Here is a 25,139-nt window from a genome sequence, read left to right on the forward strand (position 1 = left end):
CCCGTCACTGTGCTGAGCACGGTTTTGGCTTTGTGGATAACTGGCCTTCCTTCTGGGGCCGCCCTCACCTGCTGAAAGCGGACGGCCTTCATCCTACTGGGGAAGGCGCCACTCTTTTGTCTAGCAATATAGATAGAGCTTTAGCTTCTGTTTGACACTAGGGATTTAATACTCAGCAGGTGGCAGGTGATTAGAGAGCCTGCTAGGTATAGAATTAGTGTGTGTGTGGAGTCATCTAGTGTAGTTAAGGTGATTGGTCAGGATATCTCTCACAGTATAGATAATCAGACTACTGGCTTGGCTTACGACATGGAGACAGTCTCCCTACCCCACTGGCCCACTCACAGTCTCCTGGTTGGCCGGTATATGAATCTACAAACTACCCCTTCTACTGTTGTAGTACATTCCTGTAACAAAGCACCTTATAGACTACAAAACCATACTCCTCAAGCTATTAAGCCTGTGCTTACTCATCGTCCTAAGCGTAAAGGTTTGGGACGGTCAGCTGATCACACTAGATGTTTGGTCCCTATTAATACCTCAGCCAGTGGTGGGTCTTCAGATCTGCTCACCACTGGTCGTGGCAGCAAGAACCTAAAATTTGGTTTTATAAATATTAGATCTCTGGCTACCAAAGCTTTACTTATAAATGATCTAATTCTTGATCATGGATTGGACATGATTGGTCTGTGTGAGACATGGTTGAAACCAAATGTTTTCCTGCCCCTAAATGAGGCTACTCCACCTAATTACTCCTATGCCCATGTAGCCCGGGCTCATAAACAAGGCGGTGGTGTTGCCTTAATTTACAAAGATATATTTAAATTTACATCTAATCTGGAAAATAAATTTAAATCCTTTGAGGCTCTTGTCTTGAGTTCATCTTCCTCAGCCATGCATAGCCTTTCTCCATTTTATATGGTGGTGATCTATCGACCGCCTGGTCCTTACTCTCAGTTTTTAGATGAATTTGGTGAATTTTTGTCAGGCTTAGTTACCCATTCTGAACAGATCTTGGTTTTTGGAGATTTTAATATCCGTATAAATAAGGCTGATGATCCACTGAATAAAGCATTTTCAAATCTTATTGATACATTTGGATTTACTCAGTCTGTTCAAGAGGCAACTCATTGCAATGGTAATATCCTTGATCTGGTCTTGTCTAAAGGGATTGTTGTTTCTGATCTGACTGTCTTATCAGCCACCTCTGCTGTGTCAGATCATTTTCTTATTAAATTTGAGGCATCACTGGCCTGTCCTGTTAGTGGTGGCACAGATGTAATCACTAGTCGCCATATTGGTCCCTCTGCTGTTGCTGCGTTTAGCCAGCAGTTGCCTGGAGTTTTGGCTCCTCTCACTGTAGAGACAGGCTCTGTTGAAAACCTTACTAGTTCCCTCAATGTGGCCCTCTCCAGTCTCCTTGATACAGTTGCCCCGCTCTCTACCAGACCGAGGCGACTGAAGAGATCCACACCCTGGTTTAATGAAGAGATACGAGCTTTGAAGCAGGCCTGCAGGAGATTGGAACGACAATGGCGAAAATCGAAGTTAGCTGTTTTTTACCTATCCTGGCATGATAGTTTATTGAAATATAAGCGCGCCCTAGCTGTGGCTAAAGCAGCCTATTTCTCCCGCTTAATCACCACTAATAAACATAATCCTAGATTTCTCTTTGAGACAGTAGCAAAGCTCACAAAAAACAGCCATCTGCTACTAGCTTATCACTTACAGCAGATGATTTTCTGGACTTTTTTTGGCAACAAGGTTGAGGAAATCAGGCAAAAAATTAATTCTGAATCCGCTGCAGCTCCTGCGGACTCATTGGCAGTCGCTAGCTCACCAATAGTCCCTACTATCTCGGTTTTTGAGGCTGTCTCACTTGATACCTTATCTAAGCTTGTGATAGCCTCTAAACCGACAACCTGCTTTCTTGATCCGCTACCTGCCAAGCTTTATAAAGAATCCTGGCCTTTACTGGGCTCTACAATGCTAGATATTGTTAATTTATCTCTTAGTACTGGCATTGTGCCCAGCAGCTTTAAGTCAGCTGTGGTCAGACCGCTCTTAAAGAAACCACATTGATTCTAGTTCTTTAAATAGCTATCGCCCAGTTTCCAATCTCCCGTTCATGTCTAAAGTGCTCGAGAGAGTTGTCTTTCAACAACTCTCCACCCATTTGGCAGTGAATCAGCTGTATGAGCCTTTCCAATCAGCTTTCAGGGCCTGTCACTCCACTGAGACAGCACTTACTAGAGTTGCCAACGATCTTCTGTTGGCTATTGATGCGGACTCTACCTCTGTGCTTTTATTACTGGACCTCAGTGCAGCCTTTGATACTGTTGATCATTCCATTTTATTAGAGAGACTAACTGAGGATTTTGGTGTCACGGGCCAGGCTCGTGCATGGCTTAACTCATACTTATCTGAAAGAACACAGTCTGTCATGTACAATAATACTAGATCCAAATTCTCCAATGTTAAATGCGGGGTACCTCAGGGCTCAGTCCTGGGTCCTCTTCTCTTTTCCCTGTACATTTCGCCACTTGGACAAATTATACGTAGCCATGGTATTAATTTCCATTGTTATGCTGATGATACTCAGCTATATTTGCCCATAAAGGCTGATGATCCCACAGAGATCAATAGATTAGAGGTCTGTCTGGCTGCGGTAAAGAATTGGATGTCACTAAATTTCCTGCTATTAAACTCAGATAAAACTGAGATGTTAGTAGTCGGCCCTCCCAGACATAGACACTGTTTTGAACAGTTAACAGTTCTACTTGACAACTGTGTGATTTCACAAAGTGTGGCAGCCAAAAATCTCGGTGTTACTTTTGATCCCTGCTTATCCTTTGACAGGCACATTAAGGATATCACCAAGACTGCCTATTTTCATTTACGTAATATAGCACAAATTCGGTCTTCCCTGTCCATGGCTGACGCAGAGACCTTAATTCATGCATTTGTTTCAGCCAGACTTGATTACTGCAATGTTCTGTTTTCAGGTCTCCCACAGGCCAGCACCAAAAGTCTCCAGATGGTTCAAAATGCTGCAGCTAGGGTCTTAACTAGAACTAGAAAATTTGATCATATTACTCCAATTCTGGCCTCCCTTCATTGGCTTCCTGTGCATATTAGATCTGACTTTAAGGTGCTTCTGTTAACCTACAAAATCTTACATGGGTTTGCCCCATCTTATCTTTCACATCTCCTTAAACCCTACATTCCATCGCGGGCTCTCCGCTCTCAAAATGCGGGGCTGCTTTGCTTACCTAGGATTAAGAAGAAGTCAGCAGGTGGCCGGGCCTTTTCCTATCGTGCCCCGCTGCTATGGAATAACCTCCCTGCTGACGTCAGGCAATCTGAATCTGTTGATTCTTTCAAATCTAGATTAAAAACTCATCTCTTCGGCCTAACTTATGGCTGACGGTTAGTGGTACGGTGGGCTGGTTCTCTGTCTCAGTGAAGTAACCCAAGCACTCACCTGCCGACGAGATTATGAGATTATTGCTCTCACGGAGCTAATTATCAATTAGTCTTCTCTAGATAATTAATGTGCCACCTTTGTCTCTGTGTGAGTGTGTGTGAATGGTTGATGTGTGTTTGTCCGAGTGCGTGCTGTCTATTTTAGATCCAGGTCGTCGTGGTGTAGGGGGCTGTGTGGCCCGGGTCCCTGGCTGCTCTGGTGCATCCAGCTTGCCTTGGCGTCATCATCCCTCATCCGCCACCTATCTATTCCCATACATTTATTGTTTGTTATCTGTGTTTACAACATCTATTGCACGTCTGTCCGTCCTGGTAGTGCTGCTCAGAAAGAAAACAATGTGATACGGTTAAATGAGAATGATGATAACCACCGCGCTCCCGAAGCTGGAGATGATGCGTCAGTTGATACAGACATGAATGACAGCTCGCAAGATATGCAAAGTAACAGTGACGTGGGACCTGATATTGACCGTATTTTTGGTGAAAGTGTTGATGATGGAAATTCCTTGATGGATGTAGATGAATCTCTCTTTAAACAGCCAAACAAAGCCAACAAAACCAAAGTCAGCAAGAGAAAGGGGAACAAAGCCGACACCAGGGCAGCAAAAAAAAAAGGCTGACACTAAGACAGCCAAAACGGCAGAAAACACCGATCAGGATAAAACTGATGCCGACAATGAAAGTGATTACTCCTCTGACTGTAGCGTATCTTACAGCTTGCGTCAGAGCGGCTATTCAAAACAAACATACTCTGTTGAAATTATTAAAACGTTTCTGGTTAACACCAAACATTCTCATCATGTCCGTATAGATGAACATTTCCCTGATGTTGAACAATTCATTGAGAAAACGAAGTTGTACAAAAAAGAAGGTCAATTTACTGAACAAGAGTGGTATCGTCTCAAAAAGTTCTTAACCAAATTAAACGCTGGTAATGTTGGAAAAGCTTAAACCCCTTGCTCTGTGATGACTTTGCTTATATTGTTTGCTCTTTTTTCCCTACTTCTTATGCCTGACATTCATGTTGCTTCTCTAAATGTGAATGGGGCAAGACAAAGCTTTAAAAGAGCTGAACTTTTTGTAACTATGAGACAGAAAAATATAGACATCCTTTTTCTACAAGAAACACACAGTGATGCTGTAAACTCTGCTGATTGGGTAAAGGAATTTAAAGGACAGGTTTTTTTAAGCCACAATACTACAAATAGTGGTGGTGTTGCCATACTTTTTTCACCTAGCTGTAATCCTGTGTCATGTCAAGTAGAGGAAATTGTTAACGGTAGACTCCTTAAAATTAAAGCACAATTTGAAGATAAATGGTATGCGCTTATTTGTGTTTATGCACCAACAGCAGCTATTGATCGAATGATTTTTTTGAATATATTGGGGAATGTTTTAAGGAATTGTGACATAAATGATTTTCTTCTTATTGGAGGTGATTTTAATTGTACTGACCATGATATGGATAGAAATCATATTGAACCTCACATGCCATCTAGGAGAAGGCTAATTGAGTTAACAGCCACTTATGATCTCTGTGATGTTTGGCGAATTTTCCATAAAGATCAAAGGCAGTATACTTGGGCTCACTCCTATGATAACTCTCTGTCTTTAGCCAGACTTGACAGGTTTTATACTTCAAAACATCATGTGAATATTTGTAGGAGTTGTTCAATTATCCCAGTAGGTTTTTCAGATCACTTTATGGTTTTATGTACTTTTTCCTTATGTTCAGTGAAGCCTCAGAGTGCTTTCTGGCATTTTAATACTTCACTGCTAGAAGATAGTCATTTCAAGGAAATATTTTCCTTTTTTTGGCATAACTTAAATTGGAAAAAGACTCTTTCTCATCCATACAACAATGGTGGGATGTTGGGAAAATAAAAATTAAGCAACTGTGTCAACAGTATACCTTCAATGTCACAAGAGACTTAACCATATCACAAAAAGAATTGGAAAAAGAAATTATGCATCTTCAAAATTTGGCTGACACCACAAATGATAAACAGTATTTTGAAAAAATCAAACTGAAACAAATTGCACTTAATGATCTACTGGAAAAAAAGGCACAGGGTGCTTTGGTCCGGTCTCGATTTAAAAATGTCTCAGAAATGGATGCTCCATCCAAATTTTTCTTTGGATTGGAACAAAAGAATGGGCAAAGAAGACACATTAATGCTTTGAAGTTGCAGTCAGGGGTTCTTCTCAGTGAACCCTCTGATATCAAAAAACTTGCTACAGATTTTTATAGAAATTTGTTTACAAGTGAATATAAAGAAAGAAGAGATTTGGAATGTGTGTTCTTCAATGATTTGCCAAAGATTTCAAAAGATTCGGCTGATGAGCTAGATAAAGCTCTGACTCTGGAGGAGTTGCACGCTGCTGTTATGGGGATGGAAAATGGGCGAACGCCTGGCATAGATGGCTTGCCAGCAGAGTTCTATAAGGCGTTTTGGTCAGTAATAGGGCAAGATTTACTGAAAATGTTGAATGCCAGTGTGGCTGGAGGAAAACTTCCTCAGAGTTGCCGCAGAGCTGTCTTGACCCTGGTGCCCAAGAAGGGCGACCTGACTGACTTAAAGCAATGGCGCCCCTTGTCCCTCTTGTGCATTGACAGCCGGATCTTTTCCAAAACTCTTGCTGCTAGATTGGCTAAAGTCATGGAGCAAATTATTCATATGGACCAAACATACTGTGTGCCAGGGAGATCTATTTTTGATAATATTTTTCTAGTTCGTGACACTTTGGAAGTTTGTAATAAATTGAAGAAAAAGTTAGGACTTCTCTTCTTAGATCAAGAGAAGGCTTTTGATCGAGTAGAACACCACTATTTATGGAAAGTTCTGGAAGAATTTGGCTTTAATTCTGGTTTTATTAAAATGATAAAGCTTATGTACAGCGACATTGAAAGTTTACTTAAGATTAATGGCGGCTTATGTGCTCCTTTCAAAGTCAATAGAGGTATACGGCAAGGTTGTTCCTTGTCAGGAATGTTGTATGCTTTATCAATTGAACCATTGTTAAATACATTGAGAGCTAAAATCTCTGGTGTTTCCTTAGCAACTAATAACATTGTATTAAAGCTGTCAGCATATGCTGATGATTTGGTGATCATGCTAGATGGCCAGAATGATATAGATGCTTTGAATAATATTACTAAGGAGTTTGGGCTATTATCCTCTGCTAAGATCAACTGGAATAAGAGTGAAGCTATCTTAGTGGGTGACTGGTTAGATACACCACCAAGACTACCAGATGGTCTTTACTGGAAAAGAGGGGGATTTAGATACCTTGGTGTCTTTCTAGGTGACAGTACTACAGTGCAGAAGAATTGGGATGGAGCTGTTGAAAAAATAAAAGGGCGTCTCAATAAGTGGAAGTGGTTAATGCCACAGCTATCTTATAGAGGGCGATGTTTAATCATAAATAATTTGGTTGCTTCTTTTATGTGGCATAGATTAATTTGTTTGGATCCACCACCCAATTTGTTGTCCAAAATTCAAGCACTTTTAGTTGATTTCTTTTGGGATCATTTGCACTGGATTCAACAGAGTGTATTGTATCTTCCTAAAGATGAGGGTGGACAAGGAATTGTTCATTTGCCAAGCAGAGGGGCAGCCTTTCGTCTTCAGTTCATCCAACGTTTCCTTGCTGGACCTGAGAGCCTGACTTGGACAGGAGTTGCTTGTGAAATCTTGCAAACTCTTGGAAATTTAGGACTGGATAAAACTCTGTTTTTACTGGATCCCACTAAGTTAAACACAAACGGACTGCCTGTTTTCTACAGAGGACTTTTTAAAGTGTGGAGCTTATTTAAAGTTCAAAGAATGCACAGGACTCCTTCTTTACATTGGCTTCTGAGTGAACCTATCATTCGTGGTGCAAGATTAGACATAGCCCATTGTGCTGCTGGTCTTAATGATCGATTTTGTCAAACAAAAATAATAACCTTGGGTCATGTTGTGAAAATATGTGGAACTGATTTGAAAAATGTGGAATTTATAACAAATCAAATTGGGATGAGATCTGTGAGAGTGATGAGGCAGATTTCAGATTATTTGAGATCTGCCTTAACATCAGAGGAACATACTTTATTGAAATATTATAAGAATGGGCTGAGGCCAGTTTGTAGTGATTTGTTTCCAAGTTTACGTTTGTTTCCTAAAATAGAAGAGGCTGAAGGAGCACTTTTACTGTCTTCTGATATTGTTATTGGTATGAATGAGACAAGTGGCAAAGCTATGTATAAAACCTGTGTCAAAGTATTGAACAAAAAGTGGTTGACTTCAAGAACCGATACTCCTTGGCGTAATGTTTTAAAGCTGGAAAATAATGTCAAACCTGAATGGAGAGCATTGTACAAGCCGCCATTAACTAAAAAAATGGGCGATTTACAGTGGAGAGTGCTTCATGGTATTGTTGCAACTAATTCTTTTATATCTATTTTGAACCCTGAGGTAACACAAGATTGTCCATTTTGTTTCCAGAGGGAAACAGTGTTTCATACTTGTTTTGTGTGAGGTTGAATGCACTCTTTGATTTCTTAGATAAACTTTTTCAGAGTTTTAATGAATCTTTCTCAAGGAAAATGTTTATTCTTGGTTATAAGTATTGTAAGAAAATGAGGTCAAAGGCGCAGCTAATCAACTATATTTTGGGCAATGCTAAAATGTCTATCAATGTTACTAGGAAAAACAAAATAGAAAATGATTGTGATTATGATCCTGTAGTAGTTTTTGTAAGGCTGTTAAAATCAAGAATACAAATGGATTTTAACTTTTACAAGTCCCTAAACAATATTGATACTTTTGAAAATGTCTGGTGCTACAATGGAGCCTTGTGCTCAGTCCTCAATAATGGATTGGTCTTTGCAAGCTGTCTTGAGTAAGAGGTTAATCCTCTATCTCCTTTTTATTTATTTATTTATTTTCTATGTTTTGTTGTCTGTGCTTTTAAAGATGTAAGGTAGTACACATCTTTGCAATAAAGAGTGTTGAAAAATCAAAAATCTCTCTCTCTCTCTCTCTCTCTCTCTCTCATCCATGATACAGAACCTGACCAACCGTCCTCACAAAAACTAAAAGAACCAGCAGCCCCGACTTTAAAAAAGCACAACATATACTTCACAGCAATATCAGCCTTATAGACATTTAGTGCTACTATATGACTCAAACAATATCCATATATTTATGTCATCATTAAAAAGTGCAGTCTGACCTGAGAGTCTTCAGTTTGCAGTTTGGACTCTCCAGTCCAGCAGACAGCAGCTTCACTCCTGAATCCTGCAGCTGGTTCTCACTCAGGTCCAGCTCTGTCAGATGGGGGTTGGACTTCAGAGCCGAGGCCAGAGAAGCACAGCTGCTCTCTGACAACCTGCAGTCACTCAATCTGAATAAAGAATAAAATATGGAGCTATAATTTCCAGTGTTTTGGATATTTATCAGTCAGAGATTTTTCAAAATATTCAAAAAGGAAGGACAGACCAATCATTATAACAATACTGATAACATTAATTTATATATATATATATTACACCTTTAAAGCAAAGTTCCAAAGTGCTTTACAAAACCATCAGAGTAAATGAAAAGATAAAGATAACACCTGAAATGAAAAGACATCAAAATATAAAAAACACAAATAAACAGACAATGAAAGCAAGAAATGATAAAAGGTCCAAAATAATTCCAATTCAGTGCTAAATACGGTAGACGTAAAAACAGCCATAGGTCCGTCCATAAATAACAAATGAATGGCTCAGTGAAAAGTCCTCAGATGCCTTCAGTCTACCATCTTCTCAGAGTAAAACTGGAGAACAAGAGCTTCTGCATCACATGACACCAGCACCCAGTCTCTGGACCAATCAGGGCCAAAGTTAGGAGCATTTCAACAGACTGACCAGGGGCCTCATTTATAAAACTTTGCATAGGATCCAAACTTAAAGTGTACGAACGCCCAAAAGACTAAAATGGCTTACGCCAAAAAAAAAATCCAGACTTCTAATGCAAAGCACCTCATGAATATTGATGCATATTTAAATGAGCCAGCTGATCAATGGTGTGTTACGGTTAATCATGGAAGCCACAGAGAGAAAGGCGATAAAAAGGAATTTTTCGGACACAGAAATGGAGGTGCCTGTGGGCGAGGTGGAGAGGAGAAAGACAGTCTTATCTGGCAGCCACAGTCGTGGTGTTACAAATAAGAGGAAGTGCTGCGAGTGGCAACACGATGTTACCGATGTTAAAAAAAAAAAAAAAGGTTGGATTTGAAGGTGGAGGCTAAAATAAGAGTCACAGCCTGCAGCCAGAGTGTGTCAGCCACAGGTGGGGGTCAGGGCACACCCTAACTCACACCTTTGGAGAGAAGAATGGCCTCTATACTGGGAGAAGCCAGCGTGAGGGGCTTTGTGCCAGAGAAGGAGGGGGACACAGATTTGGCTGAGAGCACAGACGAGCCAGGTGAAGCACTGTTTCATTTTTATGACATGAACTAATCATTTTTACACGTAAAAGCTCAGTGGGCTAATGTGTTGTGTCTTGGTGTCCTCAGGTCCTCATCCTGAGTCGGCAGGTGGTGATGGGGGTCCCAGTGAGGAGAGTCCGGGCGAGGGGGGTCCCAGCTAACACTAACACTAACCCTAAACCTAATCCTAATCCTAACCCTAACCTAACCCTCTGCAAAAGCCTGTGGATAAAACTTGCGCACTAAAACATCGTAGCTCCGCCCTCGCTGAATGTATGCGCGCTCCTGTCGGCTCCCGTAGACAGGGGACACAATTTTTATCGGGGATACGTACCTTGGCACAACACCGGCATTAACTCTGACCGCTGGGGAGTTAAAAACATGCTTTGTTATGTTTTTGAGGCATTATTTTAATGCAGTATTTAACTCAAACCATATCCTTTTTTGAATTGCAAGTTATAGTTGGAGTACCCTCTTGTACGCGTTGCCAGGCCTCCTCTCCGGCCTCTACCAGCCACAGTCCCAGTCCCGGCCCCAGGCCCAGGCACCTCTCCAGGGACCAGGACCTCCGGGCTCCACCAGCAGCAGCCACAGCCAGCCAAAGGCCCGGCCCCAGCCCCGGCCCCAGCCACAGCTATTCTTAAATGATTTCTATTGAATTTCTGTGACTGTTTGCCCTGAATTGTTTTGTTCAACCCCAATTTGAAGAGATTAAAAATGAATTCAGTTTGGGGATTTATTTTGGTTGGTTTAACACATGATGTGTTATTTTCAACACATCTGTTTTGAGAGTGTTGCATGTAAAAATATAATGCCGTTTTGGTCTTGATTGCAATATATATTTTTTTATACTATGTATCAAGATATAGACATGTATAGTCTATGCATATATTTCAATATATTTGAAAATATAAAGACTAGTTCCCATATATGGAAATGTATTATCTAATAGATCACATGATATTTTCCAGTATACTGCAATATATTTTTGTTTCGTAACGTAATGCTCTGCATAGTGAGCTCAGATGATGCTGTAAGGTCATTTGAATAATCACAGAGCCTACACACACCAGAGAAGCACAGAGAAGATCATGTTGTTTGATTTTTCTTGTGGTTTCAACATCCGGTCACCCAGGCTGCCTGACAAGCTCTCTGCAATGTGGGTGGACCAGGACCTTGTGGCCTGGATTACAGACTAGCTCACCAACAGACCACAGAACGTCAGGCTGCAGGGCTGCTTGTCAGACGTGGTGACGAACAATACTGGTGCACCCCAAGGAACAGTACTGTCACCACTTCTGTTCACCCTCTACACCTCCGGCTTCTGCTCTGACTCTGGAAGATGCACCTGCAGAAGTTCTCCAATGACTCTTCCATCGTCGGCTGTACCACAGATGACAAAGAGGAGGAGGATAGAAACCTAGCTGAGAACTTCATAGGATGGTGTGACAACAACCAGCTTCAGTTCAACATTGGTAAAACCAAGGAGCTGGTGGTGGACTTCCAGCACAGCAAGAGACCCCCCACCCCTGTCATCATGAGGGGGGAGGAAGTGGAGATCTGCAAGTTCCTAGGAGTTCACCTACACAACAAAGTGGCCTGGTCAGACAAGACTGAGGCTCTCTACAGGAAGGGACAGAGCAGGCTGTCCTTCCTGAGGAGGCTCAGGTCCTTCTATGTGTGCACTAGGCTGCTATGCATGTTCAGTCTGTAGCAGCCAGTGTAATCTTCTTTGCTGTGGTGAGGTGGGGAGGGGGCATTGGAGTCTGCAGCACCAAAAAACTGGGCAAGCTGGTGAAGAAGGCCAGTTCTGTGGTGGGGATGGAAGTGGAGAGTGTAGAGGCAGAGACTGAGAAGAGGATGAGAGGGAAGTCATGGGCAATCCCTCTGATCCACTCTACGCTGAGCTGATGTTGCCATGGTGATGGCATGGACACAGCGGCCCCTCCAGGGATCAGCGAGAGTGAACGTTTCAAATGTTTTGCTTAACCCAGACGCTCAGGTTGCATAACCTCCAGCCGAGAGGCTTTACTAAACATCAGGGTGAAGCACGCTGCAAGAACTGAGGCTCTCTGCTCTGATGTGGACACACTACGCCAGCACGGGATTTTACCTGCGTCTGCACCGGCATCACCAGGGAGAGGAGGAAGAGCAAGCGGTGCAAACGTAAACAGAGGAGGGGGAAGAGAGCCAGGATCCACGCTAGGCTAAAGGCTAGAGGCTAAAGGCTAAAGGCTAACCACCAGAATGAGCCAACAGCTTTACTTCCTCCAGAAAGCTGTTAGACTTTAAACTGCTGACTTTACTCATCACTCAGGGATCCCAAGTGAGAAACGCATTTCATTTTGTGTGCACTACTGCTGAGCTTAATGACAATAAAGCCTGATTTGATTTGATTTGATGCAGCTCATGAGCTCGTTCAGTCAGACCCACCCAGCCACGGGCCCCAAAGTGCCTGGGGGCCTCTATCATGCCATCAGCCATCAGACTCCTGAACACCACAGCACCTGGCTCCTCCAACCTTTGCTGATCAAGACCCACAACCGTATGCTACACACAGCTGAATGCTGTAATATACAATGGCTGGTGTAAGTGCTTGATGTACATTAGAATAGCATTAGAGCCGATCTTAAGCCCTGCACAAGGGCAGGGAGACACGGGTCTCCTTCCAGGTCTCTGCTTCCCATTCCCACCCCGCTCCCAGGCTGATCCAGTAACAGGTTCACAGTTAGTTAATACAACTGGAGCAGCTGAGCCACAGCTGGATGGCCTTAAACATACAGTACACACACACACACACACACACACACACACACACACACACACACAAGCACCGATGCAGAATGTACAAAGGTACATTCTGGGACTTTAGTCTACTTTTCACTCTGTTTTTTATTTTTCTATTTAATTCTATTTTTTCACTCAGTTTACTTTCACTTTTGTTGAACATTGTATTTTATTTTATTGTATATTTATCTTTGCCTTGCTGTTTATTTGGCATTGTTACTTCTTAACTTTCCTGCTGCTGCTGTGTCACTTTGAATTTCCTCTTCAGGGATCAGTAAAGGTGAATCTAATCTAATCTAATCTAATCTAATCTAATCTAATCTAATCTAATCTAAAATAATCTAATCTAATCTAATCTAAAAACTAAAAAAAATCTGTATGTACCCACATTCCATCCCAGCATCCTCCTCCTCAGAAAGGTAATTGGAGTGGTTCAAAGACTTCCTAAAAGATTTCCCCACAACTAAAATTAACCTTCTAACTCTGAGACAAGAGCTCATCATCCAGATTCTGTTAATCATTTAATTTTTGGTTTGTCTCCAGGTTTTCCAGTTGGTGTGATCACAGATTTATCAGAGGCTTTTATCTGTAGTTTTGCAGTCTGTTGCTAAGAAGCCTGAAATTGTCTCCCAGCTCCTAGAGATAGATTTGCACAAAGGTTCGTTTAGTTCTTCCCCTTTTTCACTGTTTTACAAAAATCATATTGTATCGCCACTCGTAAATATTCTGGTAAGAAAAGATTGATTTCCAACAGCTCACCACTCCCACTCCCGATTTTTAACCCTATCTCCCGTAATGCTCCCAGTCAGTAATTTCTCCTGCTAATCTCCCGATTTTACAGTGAAGGAAACAGGTCAGATTGTGGGGGGTATCTGTCGCAGTATCTGGCGACCCTGGCCTGCCTGCACGGTGACGTCACTCAGTCACTTGCTAAGTGACGTTGATACTGCTGGCGGGGTTTCTGTCTTCCTTTGAAAAATGTAAATACAAAAGCAAAGTAGTTTCAACTTTTTAAACGGTGACCCTTAACGAGGCAGGAGTGCCAGCTCTCTCCCCCATAGACTCCCATTATATCTGGAACCCAGAATCTGGGGAGAGAAGGAGAAACACACACTTTTTTAACTCGCCGAATCTCAGGGATTCGGCGAGTGACGTCACCTGCTGCTCCTGGTTAGAAAAGCTCCGTTGTGTTTAAGGTTTAGAAATGCCTGGGAAAATGTAGCTTCTCTGGATGCTACCGCGCTATTTGATTAGTAAAACAGTTTAACTACTTAAAAGCTACTTGACTTAGAAAACAGCGACGTTACGGCCACGCTACTGACAAATGTAGTTAAACTAGTAACGTCGCTACTTCCAACACGGGATACAGTAGCAGTGCTAAGTCAGAAAATAGTTCCACCGTTTTGGAGACCACAAGGCTGAAAATAACTCAAAAATTAAACAAAAACAAGTGCATGTTGTTGTGCATCCTTGAAAAAATAAATCAGCTTTTCATCACTGCTCAAAATTGTGTTGTGTTCTGGTCTGTATCTACTTCATTCATTTCACATTCCACAACTCAAGAGATGGTTGTGGATTTCAGGAGGGCTAGACATATCCCCTCTCCCCTTCACATCAGAGGAACAGCTGTCGAGATGGTCTCCAGCGTCAGGTATCTGGACGTACACCTCACCAACGACCTCACATGGACTATTAACACCTCTCGCCTTGCCAAGAAGGCCCACCAGCGACTTTACTTCCCCAGGAGGCTGAGGCGTGCTGGACTTGGGAGCTCAGTCTTGACCTCATTCTACAGATGTGCAGTGGAGAGTGTTCTCTGCTCCTGCATCACAGTGTGGCATGGTGGCTGCTCTGCTGCAGAGAAAAAGGCTCTGCACAGGGCGGTGAAAGCCTCCCCACCACCATGAACATTTATACAGCCAGATGCAGGAAAAGGGCCTCCAGCATCAGGAAGGACCTCACCCACCCCGCACACCCACTGTGTGCCCCCCTCCCCTCAGGCCGGAGGTGGAGGAGCATCAGGAGCAGATCCACCAGACTCAACAACAGCTTTTACCCACAAGCTGTCAGGCTGCTGAACTCTGTTGGTCTCCTTTAAACACACACATACACCCCTGCCCCCTCACATGGACAGGTGCAATATTGGCTAAATTAGCTGACCGGACTGTTCTGTGCACTATATTTAATGCAAATGTAAATACATTTGCATTAAATATAGTACATACAATTTTTTATTGTTATTGGCTTGACGGGGCCTCAGTTCTTAATTTCGCACCTCCTCATGTGCATGCATGTTTTGTTGGTATGACAACAAAGTTTCCTTGAATCCTTGATTCCCAGTGAAACATTCTAGAAAGGGAAGGAGTTAATGGACCAAACTTGGTGGATGTATCACACTCACATGGAGCAGCAAATGCCACTAAATGGTTAAGAATCTGAACTATAATTTCCATCTCAAGGCCAACATGAACAAAACAAAACATCTAATATTGGCTACAGCTTTTGGATCTTAAAATTATCTGCGCTGTTGTTGGTATGATGAGAATGGGACCAAATCAGTGTAAAAAGTTGGGGTAAAGAGTTGCAATAAAAACACTAAGAAGTAGCATCCATGACAAACATCAACAAAAACAGCAAAATATCAAATGGATTAGACATTAAACGGTTTAGAGATCACTGTGTTTCTTTTATGCTTCACTGTCTGGAATCTGATACACTGACATCATCTATTCAGCACATTAAGCTCCATGTTAAGCAAGATTTAACTGGTCATGTGCTGAGAAATCCTGACCTGAGAGCCTCCAGTCTGCAGTGTGGACTCTCCAGTCCAGCAGAGAGACGCTTCACTCCTGAATCCTGCAGATCGTTGTGACTCAGGTCCAGCTCTCTCAGACTAGAGGACTGGGAGCTGAGAACTGGGGCCAGAGCTGCACAGCTTCTCTCTGACAGATTACACACACTCAGCCTGAAGAGGAAGTAAAGATGAAAATAACTTTAAATAGATTTTTTTTTTTTTTTTTTTTTTTGCATAGAAAGTATGATGTATTTATTATATCCAGTTATCTATGGACCTACACAGATTTCTTGGAGGCTTTGACCACTGGCAGCAGCCTCAGAAGAGCCTCCTCTGAAGCAGAGTACTTCTTCAGGTCAAACACCTCCAGATCTTCTTCTGATGTCAGTAAGATGAAGACCAGAGCTGACCACTGACCAGGGGACAGTTTGTCTGTGGAGAGATGTCCTGAACTCAGGTACTGTTGGATCTCCTCCACTAGAGAATGGTCATTCAGCTCATTGAGACAGTGGAACAGGTTGATGCTTCTCTCTGGAGATGGACTGTCCCTGATCTTCTTCTTGATGTACTGGGCTGTTTCCTGATTTGTCTGTGAGCTACTTCCTGTCTGTGTCATCAGGCCTTCTAGGAGAGTCTGATTGGTCTGCAGTGCAAGGCCCATGAGGAAGCGAAGGAACAAGTCAAGGTGTCCATTGGGACTCTGTAAGGCCTTGTCCACAGCACTTTGGTGAAGGTGTTCAAGCTTAGGTTTGCGCTTGAATACTGTAGACCACCTGGAGGTTGATTGTTCCTCTGACAGCAGATTGACGCCAGAGTACACTGAGGCTGCTTTGATATCAATGCCACACTCTGCCAGGTCTGCTTCATAGAAGATCAGGTTGCCTTTCTCCAGCTGCTCAAAAGCCAGTTTTCCCAGTGGCAAGATCATCTCCTCGGTCTCTGTAGTCCAGAGTACATCTGTCTCTTCCTTCTCATGATACTTGACGTTCTGCACTTTGGACTGAACCAGCAGGAAGTGGATGTACATCTCAGTCAGGGTCTTGGGCAGGTCTCCTCCCTCACTGGTTTTCAACACGTCCTCCAGAACTGTAGCAGTGATCCAGCAGAAGACTGGGATGTGGCACATGATGTGGAGGCTTCGTGACGTCTTGATGTGGGAGATGATTGTGCTGGCCTGCTCCTCATCTCTGAATCTCTTCCTGAAGTATTCTTCCTTCTGTGGGTCAGTGAAGCCTCTCACTTCTGTAAACATGTCAATGTACTCAGGAGGGATCTGATTGGCTGCTGCGGGTCGTGTGGTTATCCAGAGACAAGCAGAGGGAAGCAGATTCCCCTTGATGAGGTTTGTCAGCAGAACGTCCACTGAGGTGGACTCTGTAACATCAGTCAGGATCTGGTTGTTCTTGAAGTCCAGAGGAAGTCGACACTCATCCAGACCGTCAAAAATCAACACAACCTTGAACTTCTTAAAGCTGCTGATTCCTGCTTCTTTGGTCTCAGTGAAGAAGTGATGAAGAAGTTGCACCAAGCTGAACTTTTTCCCTCTCAGCAGATTCAGGTCTCTGAAAGTGAATGGAAATGTGAAGTGGACATTCTGGTTGGCTTTGTCTTCAGCCCAGTCCAGAGTGAACTTCCGTGTTAAGACTGTTTTCCCAATGCCAGCCACTCCCTTTGTCATCACTGCTCTGATTGGTTGATCTCCTCCAGGTTTGAAGATGTCCACACATGTGATTTTTGTTTCTGGTGTGTCTGGTTTCCTGGATGCTGTTTCAATCCATCTGACCTCATGTTCCTTATTGACCTCTCCACTCCCTCCCTCTGTGATGTACAGCTCTGTGTAGATCTGATTCAGAGGTGTTGGTTCCTCTCTGATTCCCTCAAACAATTTCTGAAACTTCCTCTTCAGATTGACTTTAAGTTCATGCTGGCAGTCAGCAAGACTTTCTGAATGAATAAACAACAGATCACATCAATTACAGGATGTTATACTCAATGTGAGTAATGCAAACATTTCTGGTCATTACACACATTCCCTATCCCATGGAATCTACCCAGTTCATTAGTGGTTAGTGGACAAGCAGGCCCTGACTGGGTTCCTACATCAGGAAGCTGTTATAGAGTGATTTATTATTCATGCAACAAATCTGACTCCTTAAAAACATGTTCACACTGTGTTGATAGTTCCCATAAAGGTATGCCAGCTGGGATTTCTTGATTGCACAGCCAGTTTTGTGTGACTCCCTCTCTCTTTCTTCACTTCAAGATAATGTGTTCAAATTACTTTGCGATGTGTATTTTCTGGACTTTTCAGAAAATACACATGCATTGGCAAAGGTGTTTAATAATCCTAATACCTATGTCACACCCATCTTGAAGAAGAAACTGGCCACTCATCTGTAATAGTAAAAACTGGCAATAATTAATTGAATATAATTGAATAGATTATTGAATACCATATTAATATTCCCAACTGTATAAGTGATGAAGCGCTCACCAGCAACTAAAAGCCAGTGTAAGATTTACTCCAGTTTTGTCTCTTGCTTGGTCACGCTCTCTTTTTCTCTTCATTGCTTCCTCTGTCAGCATTTTTGTTGGGTCTCTTGGGCTCTGTTATGGTTTCTGTACTGAGAACAGCTGGTGGTGTTGCTGCTGCTGAGGTGATGATGTCATGCCGTAAAGCGGTACGCCTGTCTCCGGCTTTCAGAGCGCACAGTGGCCATGACAGAGGCACCACTCTACTCATTACATGACAGTGTCACATTAAAATGATGCTGATGCTGTTATTTTTAGGCAAAACTGTTACATAGTGTTTTGAGGTTAGGATTAGCGTTAGGTTCAGGTTAGCGTTAAGGTTAGGATTAGGCATAAACTGGTTATGGTTAAGATCAGGGAAAGGCTGTAGAGAATGAATGTAAATTTGTTGCTGCACCAGGAAACACGAACTGACTTCCTGTATCCATGCTGAAAATTCATTTTCCCACAATGCTTTGACCTGATGGGGGGCTAAGTTAGACCTGGTGGTCCACTGGGCTTGTAAAACACAGGTGGAAACCCTGTGCTATAAATACTGATAGATGATAATAACCAGTGTTTTTGACAACCAGCAGCAGCTCATTCAGTTAGCCGTTAGCAAACAGTTAGTTAAGCAAGGTGAGTTTGTTTCCAGATGAATGAGACGTTCTGTAAAATATCGTTAATACTGTTAAACAACAAAACCACTGAGACAATCTGTACAGCTACAAAACTGTCAGGTCTGTACACATGGATATTAAACTTCCTCCTGGTGCTGCTGTCACCTGTGGAGTGTTTTCACTCTCCCTTCACAGGTTTTCTAAGTGTGCACTGTGCATCTTTCACCTTTAGGGGTGCATCAGTATGGTGGCTGACCCACTTCTAGTGGCTGCAACCAGGGGCGCCGCCAGGGATTTTGGGCCCCATGAAAAGAAATCTTATTGGGTCCTTTTATAGCGGGCAAACAGGCCGTTGAAAAATTTTGATGCTGTTTTATATAAAACTATGCATTTTAATGATATTTTTGACTGTCATTCCCACCATTATTCTCACTACCCTCAGTGCAATCTTCATTTTCCTTGCTCTCTTCACTTCCATCATCCTCTATCACTTCTCTATCACTTCTTCCTGCTCACTATCTGCTACAAGGACACAACCCTCTACAAAAGCATGAAACATAGGATTCATATTAGCCTCTTAACCTGCTTATAGCCTAATACTGTTTTATGTATTGCACTTTGTTTTTGATTGATTGTTATGTTTTATTGATTGTTTTTACTGTCCTTTTGTATGGTGACTTTGAGTGTCCTGAAAGGCGCCCTTAAATAAAATGTATTATTATTATTATTATTATTATTATTATTATTGTTATTATCATTATTCAATAAAACAGGCTACTTTATGTTAGTGTTGATAATCTCCTTTCAGTTGAAACTGCTACAAATGATTGCCTGGCATAACTTTTATTTGCCACTATATGAGCTCACCTTCCTCAGTAACATCATCAGGAGATGAGGGACCTGCTGCTGCTCCACTCTCCGTGGCTGTGTCTGAAACTGAGGGTCATGTCGTTCATGATGTTAAGCTTTGCTAGGTAATATTGATGGATAATGTTACATGACATTGTTGCTATGATGCTGATTAATTCATGTTATGCAAAAATACATGCCCCAAGCTATCCTGGTTGACTGCCTCCAAGCAACATACCAATATTAGTTTAAACCAGTCTTAAACAGTGTTAGCAAGTTGTGATACAGGATTGGCATAACAACCTCTTAACCTGCTTATAATATAACATATAGACCTTGATGATGAGACACCCCCTTTTTCTCTTTTTGAAGCATTTTTTGAAGACCGAATCTTATTTTTATAAAGACAAGAATTAAATCTGGACAAAACAAGGTAACGTGATATCTTTAAATGAAATTGTCTTGTTTGAATAGGCTAGAAATTGAACTGCAGCCTACTGGTAGGTCTATTTCTAACATAATTTAACCATCCAAATGTGAAAAACAGAACCACATGTTTATTTTAATTATACTCTCGCCTCATTGATCATCAAGAGCTTAAAGTTGGAATTATTCTCCACCTCAGCTCTTGGCTCTCTTGGCCTACTTTTAACCCTCTGAAAATGATGCTGGATCATCTGGCATTAACATTACTGTCTTCTGAAGGCCGTCACAGGCTCAGTTTGTAAAATTTTTTTAAGGCATAAGCATCATAGAAATCTTGAAATTGAAATGAATCTGCTGATACCAAACATGTCATGCTAGCTTAGTGGGAAAGGAGCTAAATATCGCTCCACATTTGAAGTGTTTTGAGGTTTTAGGATGAGGATGAGGAACCTGCTGCTGCTGAAGCTGAGCTGGATTCATGGCTGTCTGACTGCCTTCAGCCTTTCCAACTGCTGACATTTATTAGCTTTAACTGTTCTTAAACTGTGTGAGCTGTGAACTGTGCTCACCTCTCTTTTGAAAGAAATTAGTCAGGAGTTGTCTTCCCTCTCCTTGCTTTCTTTACCTTTCTGTTTTTTCTTTTCTTTGAAGGCTCCCTGATTTTGCCTTCTTGGGGAAAGACATGTCTCTACTCTGCCTGACCAGCAGCCGCTCAGCTCCTTGAGCCGCTTCAGGGACGCATCCTCGCAGACTGAACCATTATGTATTGTACGGGGTGAGAGGGGCCTCACAGAGCCTCCACTATTTTTTATATACAGAGTAAAGTCGCTCAGCCGATTTATTCAGCCAATTTTAAGTTACACTAATTACTTAGAAACAAAAAATAAAATAAAAACATTTTTATTTCAGGCCTTTCAAGGGCCCCCTCCCCCATTGTGGGCCTGGTTAATTAGTCCCGCTTTTCCCCCCACTACGACGCCCCTGACTGCAACTATAGTGAACCTCAACTTCTTCATTTGGAGATCAATAACATGCATTAAAATCCAGGAGGCATTCCAGTTTTGCTGTTTTCCTGATGACTGTATAACATTCATAAGTACAGGCCCTGAAAAGGCAGCCTGTCTCTCTTCACCTGTTTACTGTCTAGACGCAGGCTAATAAAAGTAAACTTAAAATGATACAGCTTTCACTCTATAGACTAATGGTATAAAGTGCTTGATCACATGATGTGTGAGTTGTATCTTTTCTGGTGTCCCTTTTTCTTTCTTCCCAAGACTTACCCTCAGTTCCTGAGCTGGTGCCTGACAAACGCTGGACAAGATCATTTTTGTTCATCTTGCTCAAAACCTTCTTGGTGACCTCCACAGTGTTTTTGCCATAGATCTGGACCATCAGGTCCACAGTGACCAGCCTGTTTGCCTTCTCCAGTTTGGACTTTGGGATGGCTGGGGAGGGACTCATTATCTCAGCGTCCTTCAGGAACCACTTGAACTTATTCAGGTCTTCTTTTCCCAAATCCTCCAAAACACCAAGGAGCTGCTCTTTCAATGTCGCCATCTTTGGTCCCTGAGAAAAAAAAATACAAACAATCCTCCACTCAAACAGCAGCCATGCAATTTTCTGGCAGGAGTAAATAAAGATTCTTGTTATTGCATGTCTTCATTTCCAGCAGCATTACCGTCTGTAAGCAACACTGAGGGCACCAGGCTCCTGTCTTTATTTTCAAATCATTTTCAAGACACATCATGTATGGTGTGTCTCCAAAGGGTGGGGGGGGTGGGGGGGGGGGGTAAAACATTTTGAAACAACTTTAACTTTGCCCTCAATAACCTCAATAATGTTGAAAATCATGTCACAATGAATATATAGATCTGCAACAACCAAAAACACATTTTGACAGCTTTTCCCGCCTCCTCATCATCCCAGTCCGCTCTACAGTCATCCAGTTAAGAACCACAATGCAGCAGCCTGTTCAAACATTTATGATGATCCCTGGTCGGGTCTTTACCTGCTGGATCACATCCACCTCCAATCAAAGAGACGCTGTAGCTTCACCTGGAGAGGAAACACAGAGAGAGAAGACGATGCTGATTGTCCTTCGTCACTCCGGAGTGTCTGTGCACTTCTGACCTGACAGTACAGTCACTTCCTCATTACTTCACTGTTAAACGTCATCATCACACCATGCACTGAAAAGGAAAAAAACAGAGTTTACTTTGTTGGTTCTTGTTTTTGTCGTTACCAAATTTGACAATAAAAGCTGCGCTATGTAAGACTGCAGCGAGGACCATTTAGACTCAACTATCATATTACAGAGCTCAGTCTCTTTTACTGCCAGGACATGTAAGAGAGGGTGAAGCCACAGGTCGTGCATGTCAGTGTTGGTGATGTGACTTTAACAGAGTCTCAGTCTGTTGGAAGATCAACAGCAGCAACAAGAGAACTGGCGTGCTCGACTCAAAGTCTTCAGACCAGACGGCCAATGAAGTCGTCAGCACTGATGAATATGTTGCAATATATATACAGTATATATATATGTACTATATATGTACTGTATATATGTGTGTGTGTGTGTGTATACAAAACGTTTGTATATAGTCATATTAAAGGCTGACCCTCACAATTCCACACAGTAAGATATGTAAGGTAGTACAAGTGAACAATAAATTATAGATTCAAGATTCGATACTTTATTGTTGACATGTCGATCGGAATTTATTTCAGTGGAGCTTCACGCACTGAAGAGGAAACACTCACTCACAATAAAATAAATACATAAAAGCAAGATAAAATCCAAACCATAAAAATGAATATACACTAAAATAATACTGAGGCACCTGTAGAGGAATTAGCAGCATCAAATAGATTGAAGTGCAATTTAAAAAAAAAAAAGTAGTCCTAACTCATAGAACAGGTCAGATTGTGTTGAGAAGTCGGACAGCCTGTGGATATGTACTGTTCTGAAATCTGGTTGTTCTGGTCTTGATGCTTCTGAGTCTTTTTGTGAGGGAGGAAAGTTAAAAAAAAAACGCAGTTTGCTGGGTGGGAAGGGTCCTTTAAGATCACAAGGCTCTTCTTGTGCAGCCTAGCCTTGTAGATTTCTGTGATAGATGGCACTTCACCCCCAGTGATCCTTGATGCAGTGCTCACCACCTTATTCAGCTGCCTCTCCTCCTCTGAAGACAATCCCAAACCAGACAGTAAGGGCAAAGGTGAGGATGCTCTCAACAGCTGCCTGATAGAACTGCAGCAACCCTTTGCTGGACACACCACACTTTTTCAGCTGCTTTAAGAAGAATAGTCTCTGCAGGGCTTTCTTCAAAACACAGCTGGTGTTGTCCTTCCATTTCAAGGAGGATGAGATGTGAACAGCCACTATTGCCACTTTCCGTACCTCAAAAAGTCGCTTGAGAGGCAGAGAATAGGTCCTGTATATTTGTATGACGTGCTGCTGCCTGTCCAAGGAAGCCCACTGAGTCCAGACAGGTTTTATGGATTTTAATGACAATCAGCTACTACAGCGGCTTTACACGCACAGATGATGTTGAATGTGTACACTCAATGGCGAACGTGTATTAAAGCAGGTCATGAACAAAGGTGATAATCAAAGGAGAAAATGCAGAAGAATGTGGTCAACAAAAATTACGGCTACCTAGACTCACCTCTCTCCCCCGTGCAGGTGACGCAGACTAATATAACCTCCCTGCCAGCAATCAACCACAGTGCTCACGTGGCCCAAAGCCATGGCCAGTGGAGAACTTAGCCATTTGGGGGCTCCAGGCAAAAAGGCGACAACAAAAGCAAAAAACACGGTCTGCACTTTCACTGTAAACTAACCAAGACCTGTTCACCCTCTCGCCATTTTTCATTAATGTGTAGTATATAATAGTTTGCCTTTGTGAATCTGCGGCCCTTTTCATTTTGTGGAAAATCTTTGTCTTTAACTTGGACTGGCCCCATTTTCACAATTGAGCAGCACTCTATCAGTGAGCAGCTTGGGCCAGAGTGCTGGGTCATCTACAACAGTGTTTCTCAAATAGGGGTACTTGGACGAACTCCAGGGGGTACTTGAGATTTTTTTAAATTATACAACACGTAGATTAGACCAAGCAATCTGATTGATCAATCAGACGTTAGAATGTGCTCAAATGAGCATGACAGCATGGCTAGCCGTGCGCAAATAAAAAATATTGAGTCAATCACTGAAAATATTACTCCGCCTATATCTCATTCCCCAACTCTGCGTGGTTTCCATGGCAACACGAAACATTTCACTAAAACCCCAATCAAAAGCCGCTGTCTACTTTGTTCACCAGCATAATGGACCGTTTTTCTGTCAAATTTGATTTCTTTGGCGACCTAAGTTTGGATAAACGGCTGAACGAGGAAGACAAGACAGAAGAGAAAAAGAAGAGATACGCGAGAGTGACGAGTGAAGAGCTGGATCAGCTGGAGAGGTCAGGAAATGAAGCCGGTACGGCCCGGTCAACGTCTTGGGCCGTCAAATGTCTACAAGACTACCTGACAAACACCGGGCAAACAGCTGATTTCTCACCTGTAAGGAAAGAACAGCTGAACAAGATCCTCCGTGAATTTTATGGAGCTTTAATTTCTAGAATAAAGAGAATGAAATGCCTCAGCGGATTCAGCACCACGGACAGTACCTGCTGAGGCAGATTCAGCACCACGGACAGTACCTGCTGAGGCAGATTCAGCACCACGGACAGTACCGGTCAGATTTTCCACGGAGATGTGCGGCTATAACTTTGTTCTTGTTATTAATGTGTTAATGTGGTCAGTTATTAATTAGCCTATTAATCATTATTAATTTGTTTAGTCTTTTTGAGTTTTCTAGGCCATTGATTTAATTAATTTGTCAATTTGTTTGCATCTGTACATTGAAATGAGCATTTAATCATGGGCGTAGATGGCACTGGGGACGGGGGGGGACGTGTCCCCTCCAGATTTATAGTGATCCGATCCGTCCCCCTCCCCAAATTGATCAGTATACAATACACCGATTCAAGAAGGTGGAAGGCTGGAGCCTGGAGCAGATCCTTGCCGAGTTGGCAAAGCAAGATGTTCAATTTTCCACATAATCCTTAATAACACTGCACAGCTGATCCATTAACATCCCGGTGTGTGCTGCTTTACCGTGCCTTACATGCCTACGACTCCGCTGTGCGTCGTGCCTTAGAACGCCCCTC

At 42.4% G+C, this 25,139-nt stretch overlaps 1 protein-coding gene across 1 annotated transcript in view; it reads right to left on the bottom strand.

Moving 5' to 3' along the window:
* The window catches only part of LOC115370644 (NACHT, LRR and PYD domains-containing protein 12-like), a gene marked incomplete at its 3' end in the record, with an annotated part of 100,069 nt that overhangs the window by 70,004 nt on the left and 4,926 nt on the right, over nt 1-25,139 (bottom strand). The window contains exons 2-3 of the mRNA XM_030067753.1: nt 21,213-21,498; nt 15,666-15,691 (exon numbers count right to left, since the gene is read on the bottom strand). Of these exons, the coding sequence (XP_029923613.1) occupies nt 15,666-15,691; nt 21,213-21,498 (312 nt within the window). The remainder of the gene's footprint in view (nt 1-15,665; nt 15,692-21,212; nt 21,499-25,139) is intronic.

Source organism: Myripristis murdjan, chromosome 2, assembly GCF_902150065.1.
Source record: "Myripristis murdjan chromosome 2, fMyrMur1.1, whole genome shotgun sequence".
In the NCBI taxonomy this organism is placed as follows: domain Eukaryota; kingdom Metazoa; phylum Chordata; class Actinopteri; order Holocentriformes; family Holocentridae; genus Myripristis; species Myripristis murdjan.